The sequence below is a fragment of the Typopeltis vanoorti genome, chromosome 12 (assembly GCF_054136105.1).
Source record: "Typopeltis vanoorti isolate ZY-2024b chromosome 12, IOZ_Tvanoo_1.0, whole genome shotgun sequence".
NCBI classification, from domain to species: domain Eukaryota; kingdom Metazoa; phylum Arthropoda; class Arachnida; order Uropygi; family Thelyphonidae; genus Typopeltis; species Typopeltis vanoorti.
In genome coordinates this window covers 93,537,809-93,552,701 of record NC_143560.1, presented here as the reverse complement: position 1 = coordinate 93,552,701, position 14,893 = coordinate 93,537,809, and the positions used below count along the sequence as shown (strand labels likewise).

The window sequence follows — 14,893 nt, the reverse complement described above, 5'->3', positions numbered from 1 at the left end:
TATGCATACCACACAAAAGAAAATTCAGTAGTATTATTTTTGTTTCTTTTTCTTAAAATAATTATATATTTTTACTTTTACTTCTGCTGCTGGTTGCTATTTCTGAAGTAATCTACATCTTAGAAATACTTGATAGTAATCCTCTTAGCTGGAGGAAAAGGTAAAGGCTTAGATTACTCTCAGTGCTATTGAGAAAGAAAAGAAAGAACACTTAGCCAGAAGTCACACTAAAGTGCCTCAAGCTGTAGTGCGAGATACATCAAGAACGTCGTGTTTCGTTTTGAATTGTCAATTAGTAGACATCATAACATAGAAAGAAATACAGACATTTCTTTTACAGGCTGATATAGTATTTATGCTAAAATAAGTTCTGAACATTTATAATGATCAGTTTCATTTTTATTATCAAAAAATTATAAATTATTTGATACAATTATCTTGGAAAAAGAGGATTTGAATTATTTTAAAAGAAAAGGAGCATGTGCTTTACATAATCTTATTTTTTTTGGGGGGGGGGAGGGTTATAGACCAATTCAATCTGCAGATATTTCAGAGAATTTATTTTTATAAATCATTCGCAAGACAACTGTTACAAACATCAATCACTTGGGGAGCATACCCATTTATTTTAGTGTAAATAGTAGCAAAGGTTTAGCTACTTCAAATGCCACGTATATCTAAACTAGAAGAAAATGTCGTTATATCTTCTGATGTTAGAACTCTTACATAAATGATTTTTTCTGACATGATTTCTCTATTAGTTATAATGTAATCAATTTACGGATTTTTGGCTTCTTGCTTTCTCCCATGTTATGTACAGTGATTTCTTCTTTGTACTACAAGAAAAAAAATCAGATAACACAAGAAAAATATGTATTTTCTTTTTCATTGGGTGAATTCAATGTTCTTTTGTGTTTTGAAAAGAAAGTATAAATGATTTTTTTCTTACTATTTTTGCCATTATAACATCTGATACAATTATAAGAGTGACATTTTACCATTTTTCTCCCAAATGAGAAAAAGAAATATGACAATAATATTGTTGATTCTGTCGAACTTCATTGTAGCGGAAATTTTTATTACAAAACTTTGTAATAGATATATATATATATATATATATATATAAAAGCAAAAATATTGCTTACTATAAAATTGGAGCATAATATCTGAACTAGCAGAAAATATATACATATCAATTTAAATCATAACTGTTAATTTCATTTTGTAATGATCAATTATACAGGGAAGAAGGTGAAAGTGCAAAGAACAGTAGATTACAATATAAAGAAAAAAAAATTTAGTGATATGATTAAAGAATTTCATGTTATATTCTATAAAGCAAAGTCACTCAAGCACATCCTTAGGAAATCTATGAAGTATTCTTCAAAATATGATTTTGAACAAAAATATAACAATCTCGAACATCGGGAGGGCTTTTTAAAACAATATTTCAAATAATTAACGTGAATTAATTCCTTCAAGAACAAAGAAAATGCTTTGTGGAGTAAGCAATTAGAAAAAATTAATGCAAAAAAAAATTAAAAATGAAATTGGTTCTCTCCAAGGTAAGGCAAGGTAATATTTAAGTGAAGAAACTATGCAAGGATCTTTATTTTATCCAGGCATTAAAATTGTATTGTACAATAAAAAGAGAAAATAAAAATAATTTCTATATTTTTAGTCTATCCAATATAACTAAGATTATAGTTACCCAGCATAGAACAAGGAACTGCATTTCTTGTTATAGGCAACTGAGACACAGCTATGAGCGCAAGATAATCTGATTAAGTGTTCTTTTCAGCATGAGAGATTATCACACCTTCTAAATGACATGATGGCCAAATTGCACTTCTTATTAATGTTCTGTCAACAGGTCGTCTGAATCATATCCAGATTTAGCTGGACGTCTATAGATGTCCTGGCCAGTTGGGGGGTTAAATCTACCCCCCAATTGACAATGATTATTAACTTCAGAAAATACCACTGGCTTCACAACCACACCTTTTTTTCCACATTTCTTTTTCTGCTGGTATGCTACTAAAAAAGCAAGAAATGCCTTTCTATTTGCCTGTGTTATATTTTTATAATGCCATCTAATTTCTTAATCATCGTATCTCTGTCTCCATGACCAACTGTTAAGTGGATGGTATAAAACCTCCAAATAAATCTTCTTTAGTGATGTAATATATCAGTAGCTGAATTTTTTTTTTTGTCTCTTGAATGTCATAGTGTTGTACTAACTAATAATCATGAAGAACCTTCTTTTCAATACTTTTAGTTCATCATGTGCAAATAAACAAGTGTGTTTTTTATACTATTTGTATTAGCATATTACTTTTACTATTACATTCTGCATTAGTATTCATCAGACATCAATTAATTTATGAAAGTTAAAATCATATTCTTTATATCAGAAATATAATGGACCACTGCAACACTTTGCCAACCAATATTTATTTTTATATATTTTAACTAAAACTACTTATTTTACAGAATACATATAGGTATTTCAGAAATTAATTAGACAAAGTATGAAAATAAAACTCTTATTTCATACTTCAACTAAAATGACCTGCTATTCTTTAGAATAAGAGAATTATATACTTTAACAGCAGCATATATATACATAAAACTGCATGGTTCATACCAAGTATGATGTTGAATCAGTTGATGCCTACCAAATGCTTCATACCAATTATGCAGAGTGAAGTGCAACTGGTAAGTACTGACTCAACATCATTTGTATACTATCAGTGTGCATCAAATGGTTAAACACTAACTACAATGGCTTTCTCATAATTTTTTTTTTCTAAATATTAACTTTCCAAGAACTGCATGGACTTTTAGGTCCTCTCATAGCTGTTCTGGAGTAAAGTTTCTTCACTTAGTTTATTATATTTATAATATTCATAACAGTTATTTCTAATATATGAAGTTGAGTAAAACAGTGGAAACTAACCTCTAATTACATTATTCATGCATGTCTATGCTTATAAGTATAAAGCATAATGTAATATATGACTTGGCAGAGATACAGTGATGCATGACAGGGGGCAATACTATAGATGAGCAGCCAGTAAGATATTCATGGCAATCAGTGAAGTACAAAGTAAATCCACAGTCCAAAAATGGTTCAAAATATTTGTAACAGGTTATGAGTCACTTGATGATGCACCATGTAAGAGATGACTTAGTTGGATTCAAGTCAAGCATGGCAGGTGCTTGCAGAAAGATTCAGTGTGAGTAATAAAACCATTAATTTTCATTTGATTGATGGGCAAAGTGCAAACTTGTCATGTGGATCTCACATATATAAAATGACAGCCAACAACACACTTCAGAAACTATCTAATTGCTTTTTTTATACCACAACAACAATCTATTTTTGGACCACTTTTTTGAGGTGCAATGGGAGTGGCTTAACCACAGCACTACCAAATGATAACATCGCTGGTTATCATCATCATTCACATTGAAGTTCACAATTCAAGAACAGAAGATTTTGTTGAATATGTCTGATAGAATAAAACTTGTATTATCATGTTGTATTATCCAGCACAAGCTTCAACTCTCTGGCCAAACAATCACAAAGGATGACTACTCAGCAAAACTACAATGGATTCTCAATGTACTGCTCCAAAATTCAGAGCACACTAATTAATCACAACAGCATTGCATTCCTTCAGGGCAATGCAAAGTCTCACATGAAAGAGATCTTTCTTACTGCTGAAGAATCATATGTGCAACTAATGACTTTGAAACTGAGAGGCACTGGAAAGACTGTTTCATGGTATTCATGTTGTGAACAAATGTACAATCTCAAGTGCAGACATGTGAAATAATGCCATTTTCTTGGAGATGTCAGATTCACATGACTGGTAGACTCATTCCCAGTAACATGTATGCTATACTGTATCATTTGTGCCTTTATACTCTATGCTAGTGTAAGTCACAGTTTTAGCTGGTTCCAAAGAATAACTAGTGCAGCAAATCAACTTTAAGAAATGTGCACATATATATCTAGTAGTTCATTTACAATCTACATTGCATACTAAACACACACATGATCGGACCATAATTTGTTAACTTAAAATTTCTCAATTCATATAATATATGAATAAATGATATATGATATATGAATATATGACTGTGAGACTATTATCCTCAAACTGCCTGGAGTCAATGATCCACAGCATGGGAAGTTCCTTTCTCATACACACACAGCTCATCATAATATGCCTTAAATACATCACATTCCCTGCAGACACTGTACTCTCAGGCAATGCATTCTAATCATTCACCACTATCCATGCAAAAAACCTGCTTCTCACTCCTTTGCTTACACCTTCCTCATGCAGCTTCCAGGGATGACCTATTGTCCTCCCTCCATCTCCTACCATTCTATGAAAAACCTCTTCAATGTTAATCTGATAAGAATCCCTTATCATTTATACATCTTTACCAATATCATTTTCCTCCTATCTACTACTCTGTAAATTGTATCTTCTCAACCTTTCTTCAAACTCAGCATTCCAGAGATCATAAACCACCTTAGTCAATTGCCTCTGGACCATTTCCAATACCTCATCATCATTTTGCAAACCAGGTAACCAAATCTGTTCAGAGTCCATATGTGACCTAATCAAGGCCTTATACAATGGCACCAGAATCTCCTTATTTCTACAAGTCAGTGTCTTCCACATCATTTCTAGAATTCATTCTGCTGTCCTCACAATTTTAGATCCCTATCCACCATCATCCAGATCTTTTATTTCCTCCTCCTCTAACATATCCCCACAAAGTGTATACTCTACATTCCATTTTGTTTTCTGAATTTTAAAACCTTACACTTTGCAACATTGAATCCCCACTCAATGTGCTCATTCACTCAGTCTATTTAAATCCTCTTGTAAAGCCCCAAACATGCTCTACTCCTTATAGTTCTTCACTCTGCATCTCCAAACCACTGAATTTTCTCCCATTCAAACCTTCCTCAATACAGGTTAAACAGCAATGGCCCTAAAACAGACTCTAGGCCACTAGTGAGTTTCCACTTCTGGGATATCACTCCCCCATCTCCAATCCAATGCACTAATCTAATATCCAACTCCATCCATTCTAGTTTAACTATCAACTTATCATGTGGCAATCTATCAAAAGTCTTTTATAAAATCTAAGTATACTACTGTGTATCCATTTCCCTTGTCCAATGCACCTGTTACCTTATTGTAATATGCAAACAGATTGGTAAAACATGACCTTCCTTTAGCAAATTCATGCTATGCATGAAATACGATACCACTGTTATGAACCCAATTCTGGATCCTGGTTCTCACTAACCTCTTCAACACTTTAACCACAATGCCTGACACACAGATTGGCCTATAATATATGAATTTTGAGTTCTTCCACCTTCCTTAGATTGTTGTAATCATATCTGAAATCATATATTGTGAGAGTTCAACCAACTTCACAGAACTTTGACCAGTGAAACATCTTACATAACTATCTATCTATACTGGATATAAATTGATTAAGTAGCTGATACATGTTTGTTGATGTGGTGTGTCAGTGTTGCGCTCACAGGTGAATTTTCCTTATTGCTAGAGGAAGTAATACAAAAATATCGAAGCCTTCATTTTGTGTATATTAGGTATATGGAGTCAGAATTGTATTTAGTAGAATTTTATTTGCATTCCTCATTATATATGATTAAAATTTATCATGAATATCTGAAGGCATGAAAGTTTAAATGAGTTTTTAAAATAAGAATAAGAAGCAAAAAATCATGCTATCAATATAGCCTATTTAATATGAAAGAATAATAAAATAGCCTACCATGTAACAGCAGCTCTACAAATTCACCACTTCCAAGATTGATGTATGGAACAGTAAACTTCCACACTTTGTATGATTTAAAATAAGTTATAAGAAAAGTGATTACAAGAATCTGAAAAATGAAACAAAAATTATCCAATTATCAGCATTTCTGGGAAATAGTAGTGTTCACATGTTGCTATAAATCTATAGGCATATAAATAAAATCTTAAATACATAATTTAAAAAAAATAATAAATAAATGCACCAAGACCTGACAATGATGCACCCCGTCCATTTATAATCATGTAATATAACATGCAGATTTTTTTTTTTTTTTAAACATGTGAAATTTCATTTATGGAATGAAATAGAGTTTGTTATGAGGTACTCTTAAACTTCAGCAATCTTTTGTAATGGCAATGGCACCCTAATGTATACACTGTACACATTAGGTGCATACAATTTATTTTGGTTAGCAAATATAAGTTTTTTTTTAATGAACTGCAAGCTGTATTAAAAAATTGTTCTGCTTAATTGAAGACTTATTTTACATGTTGTTTGTCTTATCCATATGAGGAAAACTTCATAAGTTTAACAAGCAGGTTTGAAGCAAGTAGTACACATGTAGACATCCAGGAAGCAGCACAACTAGGAGCAACAGCTGTGAATTTTTTTTTTTTTTTGCATTGTTTCATTTTGTTTGTTTCATTTGTGAAAGAGACTACTAGGAGATATAAATCTAGAAGAAGGCCTCTAAATATTGTACTAAAAGGATAAACAGTAGTACACTATTGGAAAAAGTGAATCCTTTTAGCAATTTGATCTACTGTTGTTTTCTTCATGACTTGTTCCAGTCAATAAAATGGATTGAAGACAGAAAACATTATTTGTTTTAAAACAGAAAATTGTGTTTCCTTCTAAACAGTGTTTTTCATGATTTGTACAATCTAAGATGTTGTATATTATGTGTATTGAAGACAAAAAGGAAATGTATTCTTGAAATGGGGGGGGGGGAATTTTCATCAGAAAGGACTATTTAAAAAAACTAGCAAGCAAACCGACTTCTGTTTTTTCCTAGATATTTTTCTGAAGCACTGTAATTTTTTAAGCTCTTTAAACAAGTTTACTGAGGTAGGAGAAGTATATATCTTTCTTTCAGTTTAAGGAAAGAGATTTCTTTTGAGAAAAATGTTAACTTGGAATCAGAGTGACAAGGTTCTGATTCTGGAAATGACTTAATTCTAAAAATAATTAGCCAAGGATTTTTTCTTTACTTAGTAAAACTTTAATACATTTTTTGTTCTAAACTTAATTTGTGTGTGCATGTGTGTAAGAGAGAAAGCATCTCTTATGAAACTTTTTTAAACCATTTTTATGTAGATAATTATATTTGTATAACACAGATAATGTTAGTTAGATAATGAAAACGTTTATAGCATAGCTTATTTAACTTGGATAGATCTCAGGCACTTCATGTTTATTAACAGATTAATAAACATAGCTTTGCCAAAAACAAGGTGGTCATGAAATTGCACTTAATATATCAGAGGTATATAAAATTTTAAACATACTTGAATTTTTTTGAACATGAAGACAATGAGGTTACATTTGGTATGGAATTTGATACCAAATTCCATATAAACAGTATGGCAGATAAACAGTATTTGATTTGAAATAACATAAAATACATTATTATTATATAGAACCAATGAATAAGATAGGTAATGAGATAGAAATAGATAAAAATAATGACTCAAAAATTATGAATTTGAGAAGAAAGTAATAGAGGAATTTTAAAAAAAATCTATACGAATGCCTGACAAATGACAGCGTGCTGTCTATTTTTGAAAAATGGTCAACAGATAGTGGCACTTTTAACATTATTACATTTCACATTTTTAACATTTTCTTCTATCTGTGTCTCATTCTTGTCATTTTATCTTATTCAATGGTTCTATATTTTATGTTATCTCAAATATAATACTGTATCACCATTATCAAATTCTATACTAAATGTAACATCATTGTCTTCATCTTTGAAAAATTCAGATATGTTTAAAATTTTATACTCTTCTAATCTTATCATTATCTGAGACCTCAAAGGAATCAAGGACTCATCGAGAGAGGCCACAGATCACCCACATCAGCTACTATACTTTCTCTTAAACTCATTCATAATAGATACACTCACTACTTCAACAAGCAAGCTATTCCACTCATTCACAGTTCTGTGAGAGATAAATCTAGCTCTCACCCATTTCTCAACAGCACACACACACACACACACACACACACACACACACACACACACACACACACACACACACACACACACACACACACACACTTAATTTCCACAAGGAAAGGATCCACAGATACTCCATTGTCCTCTCTCTCTCTCTCTCCACCTTCCATATAAAACAAAAAGATTTCATTAGTCAATAACCTATAATGCCTTTTCAAAAGTTTCTACATCTCTATCCCTCTCGCCCCTTTGTACCAGTGTCTGCATTTATATATACTCAATATGTCCTCATTATCTACATTCCATAATCTGAATCATCATCTTTGTTACTCCTTTGCTGCATCCTTTCCACAGCTTCTTTATCCTATCTGAATCCAGGAGACCAAATCTGCACACAGTAGTCCACATGTAGTCATATCGAGGGCTTGTAAAGAGGCAAAATGACTACTTTATTATTACTGGTCAGTGTTTGCTTCAACATTGAAATTTCCTCTCTGTTGTACTCACAATTTTTGCAATGTTACCTTTGAAGTTCAAATTTTTATCAATCATAACTCCAAGATACCTAGTCTCATTACTTACTTGTAGCATAATCCCACCAATATAATATGCTGTTGGAAATCTCATCATGCCAAAATGCATAACTTTACAATTACTAACACTGAATTGATAGTCATTATCATTTGCCCACTGTTCCAGTTTATTCAAATCATTCTGTAAGTGCTATATGAGCCGCTCACTTGCCAAATCGATTAACTCCATAAAACAAAAAGTGGAGAAAAGTGATAAAATAATATACATTGTTTTTTAAAATTCTTTTTAAAATATAAATTCAAATAAACACTGTAGAATGTATTATTGCAGATGTAGCTTTTATCTAACGACATATAAAATGTATAAGATAAAATATCCTTGGAGTAATCGGTATTATTATTACAATTTTTGCATGCCTAAGGGAGTTAATCAATTTGTCAAGTGAAAAAAAGTAATAACATCAAATTCAGTCTTCAAATTATTTTTTTATTACAGAAAAACTTCATTATCATGCATTTTTTATTAAAGATTTTTCACAAAAATGAATAATAACTGTTCTGTTACTGTTACAATTATTATTATTAGTTTGTTTAAATTGATTCATCAGCAACATAAATGATGTCTTCTTTGTCAGCTGTATTTGAGGTCCCGTCATGTCGATTTGTTCTTAAGTTTTTATAATAATCAAGTTTAATAGGAGGAATGAATTTCAACAGGTCTATCATATCTTTCCTCTTGTCACAGTTCTACCTGTAGGATATAACAAAGGCTAGTCTACATTTTTCAGACCTAGTGGTCTACCCTGCTACAGATTTTCTTATATTAATGGCATGAAATTCTGAATCTTCGTTAAAGTCATATTTGAATTGTATGACGTGGGGTTTCAACCTTTCTAATTTTAACCCTGTGACTTGTTAAAGTTACAGGGTTACCAGTAAATAGAATGATAGAATTTTCTAAATTCTATGATAGAATTTTCATAGGATTTGAATTTCATAGGATATGATAGAATTTTCTAAAGGATTTGTTGAGAAAAAATCCTGATGAGTCATTTGAACCACATTAAATGGTACTTTCTTACTGATTTTGATTATATTGTACCAATCATCTGGTGAAAAAATGTTTTGAATTGTTTTCGCATGTGACTCGATAATGGCAAAATTTGAATCATTAGGCATATAACTATGTCCACTTACCAAAAATTTCATTTCAATTGACTCAGCTCTTATTTCTGTACTTTGAACCAATTTCAATAAACTTAAGACAGTTTTGATATTTCTATTTTGCCCGAGGGGCGTGGCAGCGAACGTATTAATTATTTTACTTTTTTTGTGATGAGACAGTACTAAACAATTTATCGTTATCATTAAGTACTTGCTTCTGCGTTTGAATTGCATTATTGCAACAATTTACATTAGAGTATGGAGTTAATTAGATTGGCTTCTGAAATAAATTATTTATTATTTGATGGCCAACAAAAATTTTGTCATTTAGTGGTGTTAATCTTTATTATTAGGGAAATTTATTATGAATATAAAAAGTTAGGAGTTAATCGATTTGGCTTGTGAATGGCTCATATATCAGTAGCATCCATGATTACCCTTGTTCTGCCTGTCTTTGCATCATCAATGAACAACTGAACATGTCAGGTCCTTCCCAACATCATTAATGTATAGACTAAAAAACAATGGTCTGAGATTTCTAGGATATACTACTGGTCACCTTAAATCTGATAGATTCACACACCCATATACCAGTTTCTAATATCTGGGTATTTATACCCAAGTATATTCCAATCCCATATTCTCCAGTTTATGCAATAAACTTTCATGTAGTATTCTAACAAATGCCTTAGCAAAGTCAAACAGTATCACAGTGTATATATTCTCTTTATTCAATTCACTCATAACATTATTATAAAATATGAGCAAACTACTAGAACATGACCTTCCTTTAGTAAATCCATACTGTTCTTTTCAAAGTATAGCTTGTCTATCTACCTATTTCTGTATATGAGCTCTTACTAACTTTTTCCCCCAATCCAGAGATACTGATAGTTGACACATCAGTCTGCACAACCCATGTGCAATGGGATTATTATATATTTCTTTTCACTCCTGTGGAATTTTTCCTGTTCTGAAACTCATATTATACAGCCTGGTCAAAGGCACAGCCAGTTTAGCTGAACATTCTATTAGCATATTAGGATTAGCCAGGCTTGTACAATACGTACAAGCCTGGCTAATCCTAAAAGATTAGCAACGCTTTTCTTGTTTTTGGAAATTATCTGAGGAATAAAGAATTATGAAGCTTCATGAAATCCGTTTCCAAACCTGGCAAAGTACCAGACTTTATTTGAGACTGAAATATGAGAAATATAATTTTAGACATTTTTGAATTTTTTTTCTTTCTGAAATGATTTAAAAAACAAAGTATTCAATTATTTTATGAAAGGAAGAATGACTGTGGTTTTCTATTAAAATGTTTACTTTTGATGCTTGTACTACTGGAAAATAAAATGAAAATGATTTTTACATTAACAGTAACATTCAGCACGAGTATATAAAATAAATGCAAGAACAACTGTATATTTCTAGAGATAAGAGGGAGAAAATACTTATACCAATTATTGTCTTTATTTTCTTTTGATGTTTCTGTAGGTGATGTGCAGTGGCATAATGATAAAATAAAATAAACTTAGGGTTTCTAAATTCCCAACATTTTATTTTGTTGTTTAATATTTAATATTTGCAGTTTGTCTTAAAGAAGAATTTTTTTGTTTATACTAGTGATAAAATGCTATGTATAACGAACTGTATATACATTTCAGTATATAAGAAGAAAGTAAAATTTAACTAGTATTAGATACTGAAAAATAAGACTCAAAGTTTGTAAACAAAACAAAAAAATATACATATATTATATTGGTATACAGTGTACAGATACATAGATAACATATATTATTGCAGGCCTGGTTGGCCGAGTGGTTAGCGTATCCGCTCTCCAGCCAGAAGCTGCAGGTTCGAATCCTGCCGTGGGCATGGATGTTTGTGATTGTCTGTGCAAATACTAGTGGTGGTGGTCGGTGGTAGATGGCATTGGTGTAGATGATGAAGGTAGTTGCAGTTGGTGGAGTGGTGGAGACGGAAAGCTGTAGAGTAGGTACCCTTCCTCGATGAACCTTTGGACTCCCTGGAGTTTGAGATTAACATAAAAGAAATTTCAATTATGTACTAATGCTGTGGAAAGAAATTAATACGAACAATTACACTCATTGTTAAAAATAGAATTTAAAAAAAAAAACAAAAAACACAAAGCCTTAGCTGCTTGGTTGGAAAGTCTAGATCTTTGTTTAGCAATAAATAAATCCGAAGTAGAAAAATTTCTTTTCATTTTGGATTGACATAGGTCTGATTGTTAGAAGTGCATCTAATGCAGAATTTTTGCATTACGCACTATTATACATGTCACTTAATATAATATTATTCATTTCACTTATTAATGATGAAAATACCTTAAATTGGTTTGATTTTGTCACAAAAATGAATATATCTCTTGATCTCTCTTTTTTAAAAATCTTCTCCTAATTCTTCAAGATAATAATTTTCCATTTCTTAGTTCCTATTATTTTTTTGTTTCAAACTTCTACTGAAGTACACTTTTCTTTGAAAATTCATCCCATAACTGATTTTGCATATCATATAATTTTAATTTTTTTATAACACAAAAATCATCATTCATATGGCTTAATCAATTGTACTAAAGCTTTATCTCTATGTTTAAAAAGTTGCTGTTTAGTTCGGTTTCTTTCAAAAGCTTCTTACTCAAAACAAAATTTTTGTTTCTCAAAATTACGATAGAGAAATCTAAAAATTCCTTCACTTGTTAGTAGATATATCATAATTGTTTAGAGTTTTCAATGGCAAGTTGTATGGGTTTTAAACAATTTAATATATTTTTAGCAATTATTACACAGTTGTCCTCCCATAAATAAGAGCGATTTCCTTAAAATTCTGTCGATGATACTTTTTAATGCATTCTAATGTGTTTTTCAGTCCAAAATGATTTTTTAACTATCTTTTCTTTTTCATTCTTTATTATTTCTTTCTGCAACTTAGAATTTCTTGTTAGAGAATATTTAACCAGTTTAACATTTTTTTTCCTTTTATTAGATACTGAAGATTAAACATCATTCTGTAAGCACATTCCACATTATCAGAATTTAATTAACTGTGTTTCTTCATTCATTTACATCATCATCATCATCATTCTAACTTTTGCTACCATCACTGCAATCTTTCAATTTTTTGACATAAAACATTTGTCACAGCAAAATTAAGTGTGTGGTTGTAACATATATGTTGAAACACTGATAATTTTCATAACTGCAGCACCATCACTAATATAGTCCCAACTACATCTGTTTCAAGACATCAATCTTTCTTTAATTAAAGAATAGGCCTTTGCTGCAGAACAATCACCATGATTACTTATCAACTTATCCTTAATGCTAACTGCAGCCTCAAAAGAGAAACTTTCTCTAATAAAATCACTCTTTACAGTAGTATAGATAAAAATTCCATCTACTGTTGCAAGTTTATCAATTATTCATTTACTTCTAGCAGATGCTGTGTGACAAATAGAAATACAGGTAACCCTTGTATAATGTGGTACTTATACAAAGCGGTTTCAATATAACGCGGTCTACAAATTGTAGTATCCTTTGTTCAACACAGATTCGATATAACGCGGTCTACAATTTCTAATAACTCTTTATTTTTTTAATTTTTTAAAATTTTTGTTTCATATTTTTCACTACGGAAAACTTAAAAATCAAATTTTATCTTCGTTGAATTTGTGTCTGCCCGTATCGCACAAGTAGTTATAAGTATCGAATTTAGTTTTATTGTATCACTGAATAAGGTGCTGTACAGAGTCTTTTGCAGTCTGTGTCATTCTCAACAAACAGTGCAATTAGAGACAGATGGAATAAAAACAGCTAACTAATAAGTCACATGTCCCCTCTCACAGAAACTATGCTGTATAGACTTAAGCAAAACCATATGTTGCACCGAAACACAGTATCTAACTAAAAACTGTTGTCCAATTTTTCAATTATGAAATAAGGGTTTTTTATTGCATTTGAAATTCTCGATGTCATTATGACAGATCACAAAGACAACTTAAAATAAAAGACTACCAAGAATTGAAACATGCCATATAATGAATGTGTGAGTTCGCCTGCCACCTCAAACGCAAACAAGAAGCCATAAAATTCAACCAAGGGTTGAAACATTTGTGTGAGTTGAGCCAGTCAGTAATGAGAAGTTCCATCGGAACGGACACCCTGTTGTGAATGTATTAAAACTAATAGTGAATGTTGTTATGACAGTTTCAGATGTTATGAAATTCGATTTAAGAGAATTAGTATTTCAACTCAACACTTGTCGGTTGCTTTTGTCTTTGGGTCGCGCGATCCTTTGTTAATACCGCACTAATCATATGCACGTCTTTATAGCTACTGTCTTGTGCAAAACAAAATTCAGCTTGTACGTATTGTAACAATTAAAAAAAAACTTGAATAATTTATAAACGTATAAAAGGATATCACCTGTAAATCATTCATGCGCCACCTCTGGCACGAGTGCCATAGGTTCGCCGCCATCTAGGGTTTACTGTATAAAGTGTTTATTGTTGAAAATTGTCTTCGTTTTCTGCCAGGAAAGCGCATTTAAAATCATAAGTGTGTTATTCTCAAGCAGAGCAGTTTATTTTCTGGTGAGTTACATACATATGTAATGCTTTTTTTTTTAATGTAAAAGTTTATTTTTATTGTAATGACCACTAAAACTGCAACGAAAGGGAAAATACCAACATTGAAGAGGAAATTCATTTCTCTTGAAGAAAAAATTAAAATCTTGGATCAGTTGAAAATTGGAGTAAAACCAGGAGTTATTGCAAGGACACTGAATTTAAATGAATCAACAATTCGAACAATCAAACAAAATTAACATAAAATCCGAGAAAGTGTTATTGCTGAGTCAACAGTAAGTGCAAGTGCATTGCTCGTGATATTCTAATAGAAAAAATGGAGAAATCTCTAATGATTTGGGGATAGAAGATTGCACTCAAAAGAAAATTCCTTTGGATGGACACCTTATTAAGCAAAAAGCTCTCAAAGTTTATAAACATTTAAAAGAACTTGATCAAAATTCTTCAGAAGAAATCTCTCAGCATGGATTTTGTGGTAGTAAGGGTTAGTTCGAAAATTTTAAAAAGCGGTTTTCTTTGTAT

At 31.3% G+C, this 14,893-nt stretch overlaps 1 protein-coding gene across 1 annotated transcript in view; it reads right to left on the bottom strand.

Moving 5' to 3' along the window:
- Positions 1 to 14,893, bottom strand: part of LOC150101012 (ethanolaminephosphotransferase 1-like) — a 240,020-nt gene that overhangs the window by 84,433 nt on the left and 140,694 nt on the right. The window contains exon 7 of the mRNA XM_090402145.1: positions 5,839 to 5,950. Coding sequence (XP_090258271.1) covers positions 5,839 to 5,950 — 112 coding nt within the window. The remainder of the gene's footprint in view (positions 1 to 5,838; positions 5,951 to 14,893) is intronic.